General features: G+C 40.8%; 1 protein-coding gene across 9 annotated transcripts in view; it reads right to left on the bottom strand.

Moving 5' to 3' along the window:
* Positions 1-18,882, bottom strand: part of col25a1 (collagen type XXV alpha 1 chain) — a 152,997-nt gene that overhangs the window by 38,672 nt on the left and 95,443 nt on the right. For 5 of the 9 annotated variants that reach the window (XM_082527621.1, XM_082527622.1, XM_082527619.1 and 2 more), the window contains exons 1-5: positions 14,636-14,662; positions 11,824-11,850; positions 5,409-5,480; positions 4,638-4,754; positions 3,513-3,548 (exon numbers count right to left, since the gene is read on the bottom strand). In XM_082527621.1, the coding sequence (XP_082383747.1) occupies positions 3,513-3,548; positions 4,638-4,754; positions 5,409-5,480 (225 nt within the window). In that variant the 5' untranslated portion in view covers positions 11,824-11,850; positions 14,636-14,662. Of the gene's footprint in view, positions 1-3,512; positions 3,549-4,637; positions 4,755-5,408; positions 5,481-6,430; positions 6,491-11,823; positions 11,851-14,635; positions 14,663-14,897; positions 14,916-18,755; positions 18,828-18,882 lie in introns of those variants that run through there. The other 4 variants (XM_082527623.1, XM_082527624.1, XM_082527625.1 and 1 more) reach the window with 3 other exon arrangements.

Below are 18,882 nucleotides of genomic sequence, written 5' to 3'. Positions count from 1 at the left end.
GCCACGTCTGACCCCACAGTATACTTGGAGTGGGCAGATGCTCACTGACATTCAGGTGATTTTAGATTATATACATATATTACAGATGTCACATTTTCATGCTGGCTCTGATCTGTAATATCTCCACAACAATTACACGCCTTGCAGTATGGATGAGTTTTGTAAGCCACACGTGTAGCTTACAGAAGATTCACAGGATTTGATTAAAATGTCCGTTATTTTCATGAAACATCTGCACTTTGATTTAAAGTTATATGCTTTACGTGGTAGTCGGGTCAAAGAGAAGAAAAGAGAGGCTTTGTAATGGATTTTGTTACTAGCTACATTCCAGCTGTAGTCCCCGCAGGTAAATGTGATCCAGTGACCTCAGCATTTTAAACATTCTGGCTATGGTCCTGTCTGCGGGCTCATTTATCAATCCATCCATCCATTTCCTTAACTACTTAACCATACAGGGTGGGGCCTATCCCCAGCTGCCACTGGGCGAGAGGCAGGGTACACATGGAGAAGTTGCCAGTACATCACAGGGCTAACAGGGAGAGACAAACAGCCATTCACATCCTCACCTATGGCCAATTTAGAATCTGTAATTAACCTCACGTACATGACTTTGCACCGTGGGACGAAACCGCATGCCAGACAAAACCCCTGAGTGTAGGTGTGCTTTGTTTTAACAACATAATAAGACCCAAGGCTGTAAAAATAGGAATTTGCCTTTAAGAACAAACAGATTTGTTCCACTAAAATGGTTTTGTCCACATTTCCCACAACATTGTTTGATTTCCCCGACCATGTCATAAGCTATTCGCTCACATCTTTGCTCCTCATGTTTGGCTTTACAGCAAAGGAAAACTCAGTCAAGGTCAATAAAATATCAGAGGTATGTCTTCATTGAACAGGCTTTTGAGGAGCGAATGTGTCCCTACATTCATGCCTGTGGAGTTTTTTTTCATTGATTGTCCAAGGTGAGCTACTGGTGCATTGTGGGTAGCTTTGGAATGAATAGGATGCAAAAGGGGATCAGTGAAAGTCTGCTGCATAATTGGAAATTACACCAAAAAGCAGATGGAAGAGGCTTCTCTCAGCTTTGGATGGAACATATTTGGACTTTTTGTTCTGAACAAGCTGAGCTCCAGATGAATGCTGAGTGTGGGGCTGCAAGCCACCTTTGGAGAGCTGAAGACCCCCTTAATTTACCACAGAGAGACCTCGTGGCGCTGATGATTTTGAACTTAGTCCTGAAAATATTTCCTTTTCTTCTTCTTCTTGTTCTTCTTCTTTCCACCTCCCCCCCCCCACCTCCTCCTTGTTTCTCCACAAGAGCTTAATCCTTCTAACCAGCACCACATGTCCTGGAAGGCTGCTGGAAAACTCTGGAATCTACTTTTGCCCCTTTAACAATAGCATCTACATTAAAAAAAAAACTCCGAGCTGTGTCAAGTGGGCGCTAGCGCCGAGAGCGCTGCAAAAGAAGCAAAAGTCGGTCGAGCGGTGACCTCAGAATCCCTGCCTCCGGCTCACTTGTGGAGATCAAGATGTGCCAATCACAGATTATTCTTTCAGCTGGCTGCACAAAGTGGAGACTTGTTGCTTATGCATCTAATTCATATTGATTTGCACAGGCCAACCAAGGGCGGGGACTGGCGGGATTTTTTTTTTCTTCTCTTAGATGGGAAAATGTCTTTTTATTTCTTCTCCAGAGGTTTATCAGCTACAGAAACTCTTCTCTTTAATCCAGTATCTTATCTTTGCTCTTTTTTACCAGGGAGCAGCAAACATTCTGTCGTTGCATGAAATCACAGGCCGCAAACGCAGTAACTGTGCTGTCACATGTTTTTACAACTGCTGGGACATGCTCATCTCACGCTGCTTTATAGGGCGATGACTTTACTCCTTGTTAAAAGTACATTAGTGTCACGCTGTGTATATACTTGTGAAAGAGGATGCTTCATTTCAGCAGTTACAGTAAGCAGTCCTTAATTCACGTTCAGACGGGTTGAGAGTCTCTGTTCATTGGTCATCGGAGGTTGTGCAAACACTAGGCTTATGTGAGCGCACCTGGGAACATCCATCGCAAAGTGTACATTCATCACAGAGTGGATTTTCAAACCGAACATTGCTGCTTACACAGCTACCCGCCCAAAGTGGGATAAAACACGAAGCCAACAAAAGCAACAGTAACTTAAAAAGCAGAAAGAGGGAGGGAACTTTACTTTAGAGGATCGCCCATTAAGTCGTCTAAGATTGATTAGCACCTTTGGATCCTTTACCCAATGCGTCTTTTTCGCTCTAGCCTCAATTATTTCCTCTGTCCATTTCTCCCCAGCCCACCAAATTTTTCCACAGGGGAAAAGGTCAAGGGGAGCTGGAGTCAGAGATGAAAGCACTTGATAATACCTCTTCTGTCAGCTTCACTTCCCTTCACTCCCCGCATCCACTGATGTGACATCGAGTGTTTTTTGTATCACGTTTTCCATCCTTGCTCTCCCTGGAATTTGGTTTGACCTATTCGTTGTAGCTTTTATGAGGAAACTTTAATCAAGTGCTTTATTTGCTGAACACCGCAAGTGGTATCCAGTTGCCATCAACTGGAGCAGCGACTCGTCCATGCGGTACAAAGGGTTTGTGAGGGAAAACAAACTTTTTCTTAACAAGTTAGCATAAAACGTGTCATTCGCTGTCATATCGATGAACCATCTCACAAATATCTCACGAAAAATATATACACTGCCAGTCAAATGGTGCCATTAGAACAACAGAGCCCGCTTTGAGAAGTACTACATATGAAACATATTTGGCTCTGATTAAACCAAACTTGCTACATAATTTCTTCTTTTTTTTTTCATAGTTTTGATGTTTTCAGTAGAAATTGACACAAAAAAAGGCTTTTCCAGCCTTTTGAGTACAACGGATAAAAAAACATAAAATGAAAACTTAAGTTTATAATTAAATAAATACATAAAATACAGTCCAAAGCTTGAGAACCTTTGGAAAATTACCTTGGCATTGACAGTTCTGCACATAATATCATAAATAAGACACTAATTCAACTTGGGGTCTGGCTTAACTGGAAAACCAGAGAAAAGAGTCTCCATCCATTTAGATAATTCCAGGAAGGAAATATACACACAGGACTCCCCTGTACACTCCGACTTCTGCATGCATTTAACTCAGAATGTCTATAACATGTCAATTAGTGAGCATTAAAGCATTTTTCAGGCCAATTTCCTCACATTTGGAGAGGCCAGATCTGGCAGTCCTGCTCCATTTGCAATCTTCACGCTAAGCTAAGTGACTGCTAGCAATAATTTCATATTTATGAAAAGTCACGCAAGCGATCATTCTTTTCATCTAAGTCTTAATATGTCCATTTCTCAAAATGTCAAACTACCCAGAAAAACCCTGGACTCGTATCGCCTACATTTTGTTAAACAATTCTGCAAGGCTACGTTGTTAATTAGCGTGTCAGGGCAGCCACAGAAGGGGATGTTCGAAACAAAGTTTGGACTCACCAGGGGTCCCGTTTCCCCAGGCTGTCCTGGATCACCCTGTAAGAAACATAAAATCGTTAATGGAAGCAGAGCGTGTTATAATCTTACCTAAAACAAGTCTTGCGTTTAAAATGCTGCTTTTCTCCATATTATGTTCAAATTCCTTCTATTATAGTATCAAATAGCCAATATATGGTGCATAGCAGCCAGGCTGAAAGAGGAGCTTGCCATTGTGCCCATACACCAAGTAGGCTGAGAGGCACTTATCCAGCTGTGCCACCTGCACCCTGCACTGTATGTTTCCAGAAACCTTGTTCTTGTTTCGACTTTTGGTTCATGTCTATCGCACCGATGTTCCAACAGTTCGTGGTGTAGCAGAGAACTGTAGGAACATGCCAAAGCGATGTTTGTACATATTTGATTGGTACGTCTTTGCGGGACAATTTTTGCGACGCTCCTCCTGAGCTATTCATGAAAGGAGACCTAAATCACAAGAGCAATAAAGCGGCCTCGCAAAAGAAAACCAATTTCTTGGGAAAACGCAACAACTACTGCCACTGGAAGAATTGCAAATCATCTTAAAAACTTGGAAAGAACCAGATAAACAACACTTAATATTTTCGCACTCCTACTGTGATCTCTGCCAAGACAATAAAGATCTGGATCCCTCAGAAGGTTTTATAGCTCAACATAATTGACAGGCCTTTTCTGTTTCTTCTTTCTCTCACAGGCAAAGTTCACATAAATTAGCGTGATGCCAATGACAGGCTTAAGAACATGGAAAATGTTACGTGGTAATGAAAAACAACCACGTGAATGTAAATCTATACAGTAAAACCTTCTCCTGGGAGCCTATTCATGTTTAGTTATATAGACGTGAGGGCGATGAATTGTAATGTAGCTTGTCTAGAATTTATTAGAAAGGTTTTCGTTGGAATAAACCCTCCCAGCAACAAGTCAAAATCATACTGAATAGAAGCACAAACAGAGCTGAACTTGTTTAAAACTTACTGGAAATGACAGAGTATTTATTACAGGATACGCTGACAGAATTTTGCTGATCCAAACAAATTTTAATGATACATAGAGTAGAAAAAAAAACTAGTATCAAACGTTCTCAGATGCCAAGCAACAATCAGTACTCACCGGTAGACCAGGCACACCTCTGGGCCCATCCTTGCCAGTGTCTCCTGGAGGCCCCCTCGGTCCAGGAGGGCCCGGTGGCCCCGGGGGCCCGGGTGGCCCTGCTTGCCCCTGATCTCCCTGTGTGGCGAAATAACACATTAAAGAATCATTATGGTGTGTTATTTTTGGACTGCTGAGACTGGAGCCACTACAGTGAAATGATAATTAAGAGAGAGTCGTGGAATGTTCTTGTGGGTGGCGATGGGCTGCCTCCATTTATAACATGACGAATGAGCTTTTTGGAGCTAGCATAAAACTTAAGTTAGGAGGAGCTGCAACGTAATGATTTGTAGCTGAAATATTAATCCTTTAAAATGCATGCAATCCTACAGGGCCATAATGAGTTGAGTAAGGACGGTGCTTTAGGTAACGACTCCAAAAAAACAAAGAAGTCCCATTTGAAGTTGACAAGTATAGAGCTACAATAATCAGGGGAAATATACTGAAAATGTGTGGTCCATTATGATACTGCATTATAAGAAATTCTATGAAAATATTCTGCAACCTAAGTTGCAGGGAAAAACCTTTGAGTGGTTCCAGGACAGTAATTCATTTTACCTTAATAAAAGCTTTTTTTAAAATGAAGTTTCCATATTTTCCTTTAACAATAACAGAAGGAGCGTGAGTGCTTATGACAGATCTGTCTGAAGGCTTGCATGCAAAGTGGCCAAAGAGAAGTGATTTGGTGAGACTTGGCACGGTGGACAGAGAGAGTGAGGACACACCCACTACCTTAATGAGCCGTCGCTTTATGAGCTGCTGGTCAGCGGAAAGAAAGCCATGATTGATCTTAGGGAAGACCATCTGAGCAGGTGTGTGAGGTCAAGAGGTCGTAGGTCAGAGGTGAGAGAAGGTTGAAGAAGGATGAAGTCCCAGAGGAGGAAGAAGAAGGAGGAGGAGGAAGGCAAATGCAAAAAGAAACAGATTCTGTTAGAAAGGCCTGTGTTCATGAACTCCGGTCCAGCACCTTCACAGATGGGGTGGTGGGAGAAATCCACACTTTTCCAGCACCGAGGTGGTTTGCTGAGGAAGTCTGGGCTTATTTTTTGGAGCCAGGGCCCATAATTATCACCTCTGGGGTGCGAGCGCGCCACAGCGAGTTCGCAGTCCCCTGGAAAAATGGGAATCACTCCTCCACTGTGAAAGTGCCGTCATCATCATCGTCGTGCCTGCTGCTATGTCAGACCCTGAGAGCTGCGCACACTGAAACCAGCGAGGTCAAACCTTTGAGTTGAGGTTCATTTCTAATCTTTTTCCAGCACATGTCTGATTCTGCTTGTGTCCATTGGTATTTGGCAGTGAAACAATCCCCAAGGCCGTGCTAGAGGATCGGAGGATTTGTGGTGAACCATGAACTTGAGCTTTAAGAAAAAAAATGCCACTTTGCTTCATCACTGAGTATTCCTCTGGGAGTTCCTTCAATTCATTTTAGCATCAATGGACACAAGCCAAACCATCTCTGTGTTCAGGATGTTGCCTGTTTAGTCACCTGCATATTACCAGGTTGTAACAGGCCAACGCATTCACTTGACCTGCCTAGCATGTCGACTGGAGAACAAACCTCTTGAGCGAAAAGACTAGTAGCAGAAGTGTTGAGAAGAGGCTAATGGTTGACCTGCTGTGATTAATTAGATTGCACTTTTCCTGCGTGCACTCAATCATCACTCCTTGAGAAAGGCAGCCAACAATTTACTTCCAGTGTGTGCTGCAGAGGGGTCGGACTGAGCAGCGAGGCAGCAGCACCACCGACAAACCTTGACAGTCAGGATCTGATTGCTGTGCAAAGCAGCCAGCGTAGGGAGACCAGGCAATCCCTGAAGGGACAAATAGCAGAACATGGCACAACACACGCATGATATTCAAACACTGGGTGAACAAAAACAGTTGAAGAAGGAAGGAGACAAGCATCCTGCTTCTAACTAGCCTCATAAATGTTTGAAATATAATATGTGGAATTCTTTGACATGTATATATGAGTTTTTAAGAGCCGTAAAAAGCCAACATCAAAGTTAACTGTCAAACAAAGACTTCTGAGGACCAGACATTTAAATTCAAAGCTAAACAAGACCAGGTATTTTATTTTAAACAGCTAACTTTGATACAGTCCAAGTTTACTTTCCTCAATAAAACTGTGTGTTCAATGGCACTGGGATCATCCTGTGTGGGCTGCAATGGCACAAGTAACCATTTCCTCTTGTTTTCTTCCAATTATACGTTTGTTGAAATAATATTCATACAATACACTTTGAGCTATAACAGGCTGGTAAATTGAGAAGTGGCATTGTTCGTTTAGCTTCAGGGAACACAAAGACACTCAAGATGTTTGATGGAAATTCAGTCAAATGGTTTCCAACTCCCTTGTCAACAAACTTCATGACAGATGTGATCCAAACATAAAAACTGGAGGGAAGAAGAAAACATCGGGCTTTCTCCTTGTTAAAAGATGACAATAGTTTACAGCTGCAAAGAAGAGCTTTTATCTGAATCCAGAAACGCTGACATTTTGTCAGCTAAACATGGTTGTCCAAATGCTACAGTCAAATAAATGCAGCCCATTAAATTTAATCACATTGATGGGTATATCAATAGGCTGACACATTTTTATTTCATTGCATTTTATTACATGCCTATCAAACTGCAGCAGATCATCTTTTACACTCAAAGTGTCATAAACTAGGCAGGCGCGCGTCTAGTTGACTAGACACTGAAATGTTGCTGCCCTTGCTAGCTGGTGCCAGAAATGCTAGTTAGCTAAATGATGCTATCAATGTTACAGTGCTATAATGCTATCAACCTCGAAAGTTGATTTAACACCTAAATTCACCAGGGCATGGGGTGAACCAATGAACTGACATGAACTAGAATTGTTAGCATGTCTGGCTAACTGGCTAAAAAACCTAGCTTTAAACTAAGTTTGCTTTAATTGTTTATTTATTATTTGACTGAATGTATATAACTACCCACGTAAATTTGCAGCGTTGCAGCTGTTGCTTACAGTTTACACTGTACAACTAGATTGTTGGATGTCCCAATTGTTTCTATGATATTTCAAGTCCTTTACTGCACTTGGGAGATGTTACCAAAAAACAAGCATTAGCCAAAATGTAGCATTTGCCACACACATCGGATCCTGTTCTTCCTTAAAGACTTTGATCTCCTATTACTCAAATGGAAAACATATGTTTTGAAATATGAGAAAGTTCATATGTCAAGAAGCCATGAGCAATTATTTTTATGTTTAAAGCAGCTAAATGCTAAAGAGAGGATTGCTATATTAGGGGACTTCTAGCCTAGCTATGATATTATATAGGCAGAGATTAAGTATGTATTTAAGCCCAATTTTTAAAAATGTTTCTCTTTTTCATACTAAGTCAGCTGGATAATAACATGCTGGAGTCAGTAGTTTTAACCAGTTCTTGATCAATATGCCTCATTTGAGATTGTAGCAGTTGTTAGTTAAAAAATGAAAGCCTGCCTTTCTTATGCATTGTGTGACATGGAAGCCCTACTTAAAAAATCAACTTGTACAAGGTGAGCTGGTGTATCACTGTAAACTAAAACTGCTGTGCAAACGGTGAAACCCTGAGCGGTCTTAGAAGGGGTAACTGAAGGGAGTGTGGTGCTGATATAAATAAGTTTTTCTTTAATAATAAAACTATAAAATGGCACCAAAAGATGACCACACACTGGTTGCACAATCGCTGCATATTCAATTGTTTATCCTCTTATCCTGCAGGTTTGCTATGTCAGAAATAACCAGCCTGAATGAAATGATGAAAACATATCTTAAAGACTGGCATAGTAGCATAAACATGGCCTGCAAGGGATCAATCTTTATATATATTCAAGTTTAAGATAAAATCTGTCCTATCCAAACATGGCTTTTGTGCCGTCCCTCTGGATTTCTAAAGATAAATCAAAAAGCATGGCTCATTAAGAATATGGGTTTCAAGGCAGGCTAATTTAATTCAGGCCTGCAGCCGAGCACAGCGGTGGATACTCTTACACTGTATACAATAGCCACGCTGTGCATAACTGGAATTGAAGCGCAAGTATTTTTCAAGTTATTTACAACCTCAAATGTTATTTACAACTTCAAATGTCTCGAGGACAAAGAGGGAAAGCAAGCACTGGATTATGATCAGTGGGAATAGAGAATATAAAAAGTCAAGGCATGAAATGTAGTGTTGTTCATGTGCAGGCTGGCACATGCGACTGCTTTCTGGGATGTCTCTAGAGTCGTGAATTTAAACCGTACGGTCATTCTCAGACGCCAGCACGGGACAAACGAAGAGAAAGTGGTGGCCATTCTGACAACAACCATGTCTAAAACACAATTCAGGCTTTCTGTGCAGGAGGTTAAAAGGCAGAGAAGCTTGGCTAGGTGTGGGTAAACTCTTACTCTTGCCTCCAAGCTGATGTCAATATGTGAGAATGATAATGACATGGTGGTTGACAGAGAATCCTAACCATTCGCAGACTGCCTTGTTTTGCTTTGCTAAACCGAAACGGATGTTGGTTATTTGGTAAGGAGCTTTGTTTCCATGTATTTGCCTGCAGCGAGGTGACTGGGATCTATAGTAAACAATAAGCCGTATACGAGGCCAACAGGCATCCTCATTTATAGGACGCTGGCCAGATCCAGCATCTCCTCAACCACACCAAACACACAAAACATCCCGAGCGACTACAGGCTGTGGCATTTTCTGAATATCTATATATGGAGTGAATTACCAGCTCTGTACACAGATGGCTTTAATACATTTAAGTGTGTAATAACACATTCATCTGAAGCCTCAGATTTGGCATCAATCGGATACATCGAATTTATCTCGAGCGAAATTCATTTGAAGGCTTTTTTGATTTCATGCACAAATACACTGAAAATAATTCTTTGTTCATGACTAAAAAGTCAAATCCTGGAAATTATATAATCGTGGCCTCTTTATTTTGGAAGAATATTGCACATCGGTCACATTTGGGCAGTTTATTGGGAATTTTTCAGATTTTTTTTCCCCCCTTCAGTGAACCCAGGAATTGTTCAACCTTTGCTTGACAGCTGTAGCTGGTGCCATCTCTCAAAAGGACCACACACCTTTCTCAGTGATATGCATAGCTACTAACTCCTGTTAATTGTATTTTAAAAGTGGAGTTCCAGAGCTGGCTGTGTATTTGTTTGTTAAAGCTGGCCGATTTATTATTTGCTGCTTGGTTAACCTCTGATGTTTGGAGATGACCTTTGACCTTCAGGGCAGACAAATGGCTGACTGTGATATGCGTGAAACAGGCAGAGGAAGTAGGCATTTGTGAGGGAATTCTCTCGGACACATGGCGAATCTCTTACCGTCTTTGGTCACAGAGGATCAGACTCTAAACTGATCCCCTGATGTTACAAGAAAACACACCAAAAAAAAGTTATTTTAAGTTTAAATCTGTTTATATTTGAAGGGAATTTGCCAAACTGGTGCATAGGGGACACTCTTCACATGTTCTCTTGTATACACGTATCTCCATATGGCTTTAATCAACTCCCTGCACGCAGTCAATACTGGGCATGAAATTGGCTTCACTTCCAGCCTGATAGATGGACTCAAGGTCAGGCAGTACTCGTCCTGTTATGCCTTCATTTATTAAGGAAAACCTTCTAATACCGCTACACTACATTTACCTACTAATCTAATGTGCAAAGTCAATATGCTGCTCTGGGAAGTTAATACAATTTAGCCGTGACCTGGACTGCTTTTATGCCCCTGCAGTCCGTCACATATGACTACAACACCGTGTTCATTTGTACCTGTTAGGGGACAGTTTTGCCATAACCGGGAGTTAATGAAACGCTTTCATGAAATGGACAGTTTGTTTATGTAGTCTCTAAGACAAATAGGACCTGTGAAAACTCCACCGGCCACACTGCTGTTTCCAAAACATAAATCATTTAACTGATAGTGACAGATGGCTCCACTTCCGAGGTTAAAAGGCTACAAATTAGGAGCAAAACCAAGAAATCCTATCCAAATGAGGACATTTTGTTCCACTAAAGACATTTCCTGTGAGTTTCAGTACTATGGCACTTGCAGCTATAATTATTATGAAATGTCTTTTATTGAACCAAAAACTAACTGAGGATATGACTATATTTTTCATCTCTTTTCTCTCTTTTTTTTTGGTTTTTGTAGATATTGCAAAAATGGAAAACCACCTGGAAAACTACAACCTGACTGTAATTTGAAGAGTGCCCATGTGTAACATTAGATCTATCACTAATCGAATTTCCCAGAAAAGGTCATTCAAATCACAAGACAATCTCTTGCTTTTTTAGCCCCGAGGGGAGCTGACTAACGTCTGGGTGGGCATCGAATATGAACTGGGATCACACCCGCTTGGGAAACTGAAACAAGACAAACTCTTGTCCTGCTGTGCCATGCTTAAAGAAATCAGTCACCGGGATTCAAAACTACTGACTCCACATGATACAGAAGAAGTGGACTCGTGCACGTGGGACCCTCGGTTAATGCAGCCTACTTTAAACAAACCTGTGCAGCCTGCTTTTCAAAGAGGGCTCGTTTTTTTTAACCGTTATTTGAGAAAAATGAGAGCTACCCTAGCTGCTAAGTGGAGATAGAGTAATTAATTTCAGAGTCTGTCAAGCACGGAAAAGCACTCACATTATCATCATTTAGAAGCAGCACTTTTATAGAAATGTCAAACGGCAGAGCTGGAAATGATTATAGTTCTGAACATGCCATGTCACTTTGAAGACTGAAGTGAATCACAAGTAATTATAGCGACTGAGCTCGTTGGCTTTTGATTATTGCTGAGATTAAGCAGAGCTCTTCAGCTGGTGTGCAAAGGCTTGTACTCATATTTAATTTAGAGACACAAGGTAAAAAAAAATCTAAAAAATTTCTGCATCTTGAAAAGGATACCACCCTATGCTTCCCAAAATATTTTGCACGTTCGTCTGCCCTTTCTTGATGGGGAAATAAGCAGTGCTGAAATGCTTGTTGTATTTGGCCACACTGGAAGAACACTATCCCAGGAATTTCATGCATCCCAAACCTTTTGCCCACAATTCTGCTGGGGGAGACGCACACACACACAGTCACATTCATCTGCTAATCACAAGAAGTCAGAGCAAACCGCATACCCGTGGTCCCTGGTCGCCTTGATCCCCCTGCGGAAAGAAGGAAAAAGAATTTGTCTTCAAATGAAAGGGTCAAACAAATACCCGAACACGCACGCATAAATACAAAAGTGCGGCGCTAATGACGAGCTGAGACTCACACCCAAATTACAGCGGTATAATTCAGAACACATTGATAAGGAAAAATAATGCAGGAACCCTCAACTATCCATTGTGGTTGGGAGTAAAATCACTTATGATAACATGGACTGACATGGATTGGATATGAAAGACAGAACAGGGAGAGAGCGGTGGTGTGAGGTTTGGTGGGTGCCGTGCCAGATTTTATGCCCCAGAGATCTCTCAGATGGCTTTCTGCCCTTTTCGGGGGTAGATCCCTGCAGAGAGAGCGCGCAATCCTCAAGCAGAAAACATTTGGTTTCAAATCGATCAGCATGGTCGATTGTGGCTTTATCACATTACAGTAAAAGCCCAAACAAAAGCAAAGTTTAGACTCAGTTTTTTATTATTTTATTTTGAAACGAGTGATGGCGGACCAAATGTCAGACAGTGAAATATAACTGTAATCTGTCTAGAATTGGGTAAGCGAACATCCTTAAACCATCTCATTTGGTGCACGTCGCTCTCCTGTTGGCTCAGTTTACAGTTTCACCACATCGGTAAAATGAGCCGACCAATCTTTCACACATGGATGGGAATTGTGCTCAAACAAACTTTGAATGCGATGCCTGAACAAATTTCAAATAAAACATCTCTTGGAATTTTTTTGTGATTTTTCATTGGGCCCTTGTTCCAAAAAACCCAGATTTAATGGGAAAACGGTTTATTCATCTTGGGTGGGAAGAATGCACACAGTTGTTTTTCATTTCATTAAACTGCAGATGAAGTGGTTCACATGAGAAGCATGAACATGCATCTCATCAGCAGGAACATAGTTAGTCACAATTATCATAATCAGCCTCAAAAATCATAAATCTGCTGTTGTAAGCCAATCTGATGCACTCTACTTTTCCTTGTGTTAAAGACCCAGTATGCGGGGTTTCAGTGGCTCTACCAGGAAACACAGGATATGGCTTTCATTCATGCTTTTATTTTTCTTACAGTTTTCATTAAAAATTCACCTACAAATAAGAATCATCAGTTTCTATCTACAAATCAAAAAGCTGTCTCCACAGTATGTGGACCTTACTTTCACACCATTTCATTGTATTTCTTCTGCTGTACACCACAGCAGTCCTTTATTGTGATATTACCCAAGTCACTGCATAAATCATTTATTGATGAATGAACTGTTAAAGTCTTAATCTTCCTCAGGAGCACGTTAGATGTTTGCACTTTAAAGTTCCCTTTTCTATAAGTGAATTCAGGGACTTTAACTCTGGTGTAAATTCCTCAGGCCCACATTTTGTCCCCGAGTCCTGCAGACTTATAAAGAAACTGTGCGGTTATTTTGCATGCTCAGCTGCTGTTTTATGGAGGAGTGCTCAGTGAGGCATTTAAGGGGTTTCAACTGAGGGCTCAAACTTCTGGTCTTTAATGCTCTGTGCTATAGATTTGTGAACTGCAGGCTAATCTCAATACTAGGACTTAAGGTCAGGATGAAGTGGAAATGCAAAATGAAAGAAGCAGATGATGAATGGTGCAGACCAATTATCCACGTGAAGACTAAAAGCAAAGATATTGGATATTAAGGATATACATGTGAAATTTCAAGAAAATTCATTTAATTTCTGTGCAACAGTAAATTGCAAGCTAGCATGAGTCCGTTAGCTTTGCATGTGAGCCCAGAAACCACATGTGTACAGGTCTGACTATAAACTCTGATCTATTCCTCTGTAAAATACAAGAGTTTTCCTTTGATTTCACAATCATTTTAAGCTGACTAAACATTAAGGGCCAGATTTATAAATGGGTAGCGTGTGAGCTTAGAGCTGGGTTCCCACCTGTTACACGCAATGTTGTCACGGCGCTTTCTTTGTAAATTCCAACATTACCTTTTTTTGCACTAAAACTCAGTTTGCGCTAATAAATCAGGTCCTCTTTGATCTGACTTACACAAAATTAAGTAAATGTTAGCTTATGTTAAAAAAAAACATAAGCATTGAATGTACCGTTAAGATTCTGACAATGATGTCTGTCAGTGAAATTTGAGGCTTTATGTGTTGTGTTATGTAATCCTAAATGATCTGTTTCTTAGCACTGACACGGACCCACCCTACAGTAACAGTTAGCGTAGACATGCGCCATAATTGGAGCTACAAATGCATAAAAAAATGTTTGTCTTTGTGTGTGGATTCCCAAAGAGAGGGGAGTGGAAGGACTTCTTTCAGGACACACGGCACAAAACTGGTTTCAAAGAGGGAGATATCTTATCAATTCACATAAAGAAGCTGCAGAACTGTATTTAGAAAGAAATCCTGCTGCTACTTCCAACATAAGATGAAGCAATTTGATATGAAAGTTTGCATTTCTTTAACCTCCAATAATAAATATGAACCAAACCACTGAAGATGAAGCTATTCTTGATTGCTTTAATTATTTATTGTGTATAGATCTTTTGCCTCAGTCGCCATACATGCATTGGGAGTTGTTCTCCAACTGCACAGTATGGCTGCTGCATTGATGCATTTTTCCAATGAACAGCACCAACCAGTGCAGTATATGTAGGCTTTCATGCTGCACACAAGGGGAGCATCTTGCATAGCTAACTAGGTGAATTTCATTGCCTTTAGACTCTTAAGAAAAAAGCTGTGGGATGTCAGTATTTCTTCATATTAACTGTGCAACAAAAACACCAAAGTATACAGTTACCCACCTTTTCACCCTTTGGACCAGGAGGGCCCTATGAAGAGACAGAGAGAGAAAAAACAGATTGTTCAAACTATTACAGCATAAAAAAAACGAAGAAACTATGTTCCAAGTCACTTGTAATTGTGAAGACAATCATGATGTTGTCTGGAAATATAACAAAACTATTTAAAACCGGGGTGACCAATCACGTTAAAAAACAAACAGAGCCGCTAAGCGAGGCTCGAACGTCAAGAAGTGAGACACAACTGAAAGATTAATAAACTGACTTTGTGTACTTTCTGACATCTTTCACGATTTGATTAAAATCCGCTGTCACAAACTGGGAAACAGTGCACTGTAGGCAGCAGGGCTTATGCAAACATACAATTAAAACCTAAAACAGGCCCAAATCAAGTCCATGTTTACTTAGAGGATCAAATCCAGCAATCTCCAACCAAGTATTGGCAGGCACGTTGTAAAAAAATGTGCCCTGAAAAAGAGGACTACGTCTTTTTTTTTGGTGAGGTAGCTTCCAGCATCCGTCAGTCGGCAGGCAGCACCTCCTGGGTGGGCTCTGTAAAAGATCGTGGAGTTAAGGAGAGGATCTGACAATGAGGTGTGCATCCACATGCTGAGCTTAACGAGTACGTGTTAAAAACTGCTTCTTCTTTTTAAATTCAAGTTGAATGCTGAAGTATGTTGGGTTTTTTCTTGGGAGGTCAGGCATTTGATCATCAAGTATTAGATCATCAACTAACTGACCACCCGCTTAGCAACAATGTTCCTGAGCTCCTGGAGAAACTGCTGTGCCAGTATTAATCTGCATTTCACTTACAAAAGAAATCCTATTTGCTTTCACTGGCCATAAATAAAATGTGAATATGAGAACAGATCAGAATCTTTAAAAACCACAAAATGATATGCAGGTAAAAGGAACAACTTGTTCACGAGTAGTTTTAGCATTAAGCACAAAAATCTGTAGTGGTTAGCATTCCAGGCTAATCCTGCTCTAACGCTGTTTGTTTCCAAATACAAAAATATGCTGACACTAATCCATAGATTGATGATATTAGTATAAAACCTGTGTTTGGATGCTGTTCCTTTCAGTCTATGGACCAGTGACCCAGAATAGCAGGCTTGGGCTTCCACTGCGCTGGCACACATTAGCAGAGTCTAAAACTGAAATGCTCCAGAGGTAATTCAGCAGTTTTCCTCAGCCAATTTCTGCCACACTGCTGAGAGGTAAGAGAGCCGTAGCCAGGTTTCTCCCTGCTCGCTGCCTTTGGATATTATTTTTGATGCTTATTTAACTGTCTGTAACTTTTTAGTTATGTATAGTAGTTCGTGCAGTCCCAACTGGATCTGCACAGGGGCTAATTTGCCTTGGTTTTGGGGGTTGTGAACCTGCACATCAAGCTTGTGCGGTGCATCATCCCATTTATTTAAATACGAGGCTTCCTCAAGCCTCAGCGCAGGCCGTAATCCAGACACAAACATCTGAGGACGTGCTCCTGCTGTTCCTTGACCAGCCGTGCAAAGAGGCACAACACACTTGTAAATACAAAATGGGAATATTAGGAAAACAATGTTTCCGACTGCAGTTCCCTGGGGAGGAATAAAGAGGCAGAATATTGGAATCAAATGTGACTTTTACATTTATAATGATGCTGAGGCATTCCAGAGGGGCTAAATAAGTTTCCAATGTTTTCCTCAAAAAGGAAGGCCGCTAAAGGAAATTGGTGAAACTTTGTTTTTTCTTTTTTCTTTTCTTTTTTTTGTTTGAGGAAATTGCCTTTGGATAATGGGAGGCTATTGACATTACTACAAACACAAATGGCTGGAAGAAAAAGAAATATAAATATAAGCACTGCATCGTTTCACAAAAGCCTGTTTAACGTATGATGCTTGGCACTAACACATGCAGTTGGCGCAGATAATTACCAGGCTGATTTGCTGTGCGCCACATTATGTGTAAATGAAGGGAAATTGCAGCATTATATGATGTAGCAACACAATAAATCCAGAATGTGGAGCAACATAATGAAACTTCATCAAGCCCATGTTGAGCTCTGATAACTGGGAATAAATAAGGATAATGTAGCTGGAGGTGTTGGTTGGGCCAGTTGGTGTCATCCTGGGGTTTAAATAGATATTCTTTATTGTTACATCATTACTGAAGTTATAACTGTCATGGTCCGCGGCCCGGCGTCCGGGGTGCTGCTTCATAATGACAATAACATTATGAAGGTGCATTTTTTAACCCAAAACCAGATCATTCCCCACATCTTATCAAAGGTATTTTAAATTAATTTGAGTTCAATTTCATTGGTGTAGCGCCAAATAAGGAAAAGACCGCAATAATCAGAAGACCCCCTATAAACAAGCACTTGGTGAGAGTGGGAAGGAAAAACGTCCTTTTAACAGGAACCAACCCCCCTGCAGAACGAGGCTTAGGGCGAGGCAGCTATCTGTGGCACGTGGTTTGATTAAGTGAGAGTAAAAATAGCAATTCAAAAATAAACCAAGTAAAAACAAGTCAACAACATAAGAAGCCCAATGGGATGCAAACTCCGGTCTCATTGCTGATAAACCTGCAACTTTTCCAACCTAATTATGTAGGCTTCTAAAACAGGCTAGCTATCTCTTGCGAGCTAGCATCCAAACACCAAAAGACACCTTGTAAGTAAGGGCAGATCAAGCATCTGATGAGATATTATAACTGAGTTTAAATGCCTGTAAGTGTCTTTTTTGATAATCAGCACTCCTAAACATATCAGTCAAATTTTAAAACTTTTTCTCTTTTTTTTGCTGAAGTGGAACGGTACTTTTGGCACACCTATATCTCACCAAACAGTAATTCCACTCTTCCATCTGGACATGAAGCATGTGGAAATGATTTGGCTGCACAGTGTGCACCTGCTCATTATACGCTTCATCATTTGCACATCACTTAGAGAGACAACACGTGCTGGAGCTTTTCCAGAAGGTTTAAGCAAGTGCAGCAAGGGTCTTTTATAGAGACTATTAAAACAGCTCTCTTGCAAAGACTTTTTCCAAACTGTACTACAGTGGAACTGCAGTGTGTGTCTTTGTCAAACCGTCTCTGCAGCTTTGTGGTTTCAGTCTGCCCTGAGGAAGCTTTCTAATCAGCACCTGTGTCTGCTTTTCACATCTATTTTACTGCTTCTGCTCTGGCTCTGTTTCATAAGCAGGTGCTCCTTGGGTCATGGCTGTTCATTAGCAAGTTCCTCTGCTGAACACGATTAACCCTCTACAGTGCTTTCCACACCTACTAGATTGCACTTAATTCTTAAATGACTGCATGCATAGCTTAAAATAACAAACTAATTAGGTTTGGCAGAGGAGCAGTTCACTGAAATACACTTCACGTTGTTTGCGTTTTCTTCACTTTGATTTTGTATAGATCAAAAATGTAAGATGCATGCTGAATTAAAAGCTTTTTTTCAGTAAAGCCCTACCAGTGTTTGATGTTTGCTAATTACGATCTGTGTGTGGATTCTCTCCATCTTCCTTCCACAGTCCAAGGTTAAGTGTGTTAGGTTAATTGGTGATAGCAAATCGGCCACAGGTGTGAATGGTTGTCTCTGGCCGATTTACGTGTAACACGTTACAAGGAAACAGTTTACTGTAATCACATTATATTTTTCAGTGACACAGTGATGTAATGCTTTGTTGTATTAAATTCAGTAATTACATTACAGTTACAATTATGATGTTCCTTGTGTTACAACGGTTCTTCAATTAGCGACATGCCATGTGGATTAAAAGAAAATAACGTCTAACAAACATGTTTTTTTCTGCTACAGTCAGCTAATTTGAGTTCGCGTGCAGTAGGAGGAAAATGTTGGGGTGGTCTACAAAGGAAATATGGACATTAACTCCATTTTTGTTGCACAAAAGGATAATAGCACAATGGTAATGTGTAGACTGCATCCAGGACAAAAGTAACTGCACTGGGTTCGCTGCAAGCATATGCACAGATCGCATGCTAATGCTAAGCTAGCCAAAAACCCAGAGCAACATTAGCTGAGTGGATGCTAACCCCAGACCAGCAGCCAGAGCCTTAACTTCAACAGGTAACAAAAGTAGCGATGATTTGTCAGACTTGTAGCCTCCTTTTCTACCTGTTCAAGTTTTTGAAGTAGAATCACCGTGGAGATCGCTCTGAAAGCTCTTTGGGATGACTTCCAGCTTCGTGTTCATACGTAAATACCAAAAGAAAGATAGTACGTGTGTCCTCATTATGATAGG

This window comes from Aulonocara stuartgranti, assembly GCF_965226115.1.
Source record: "Aulonocara stuartgranti genome assembly, chromosome: 3".
NCBI classification, from domain to species: Eukaryota; Metazoa; Chordata; class Actinopteri; order Cichliformes; family Cichlidae; genus Aulonocara; species Aulonocara stuartgranti.
This window is presented reverse-complemented; position numbering and strand designations above follow the sequence as displayed.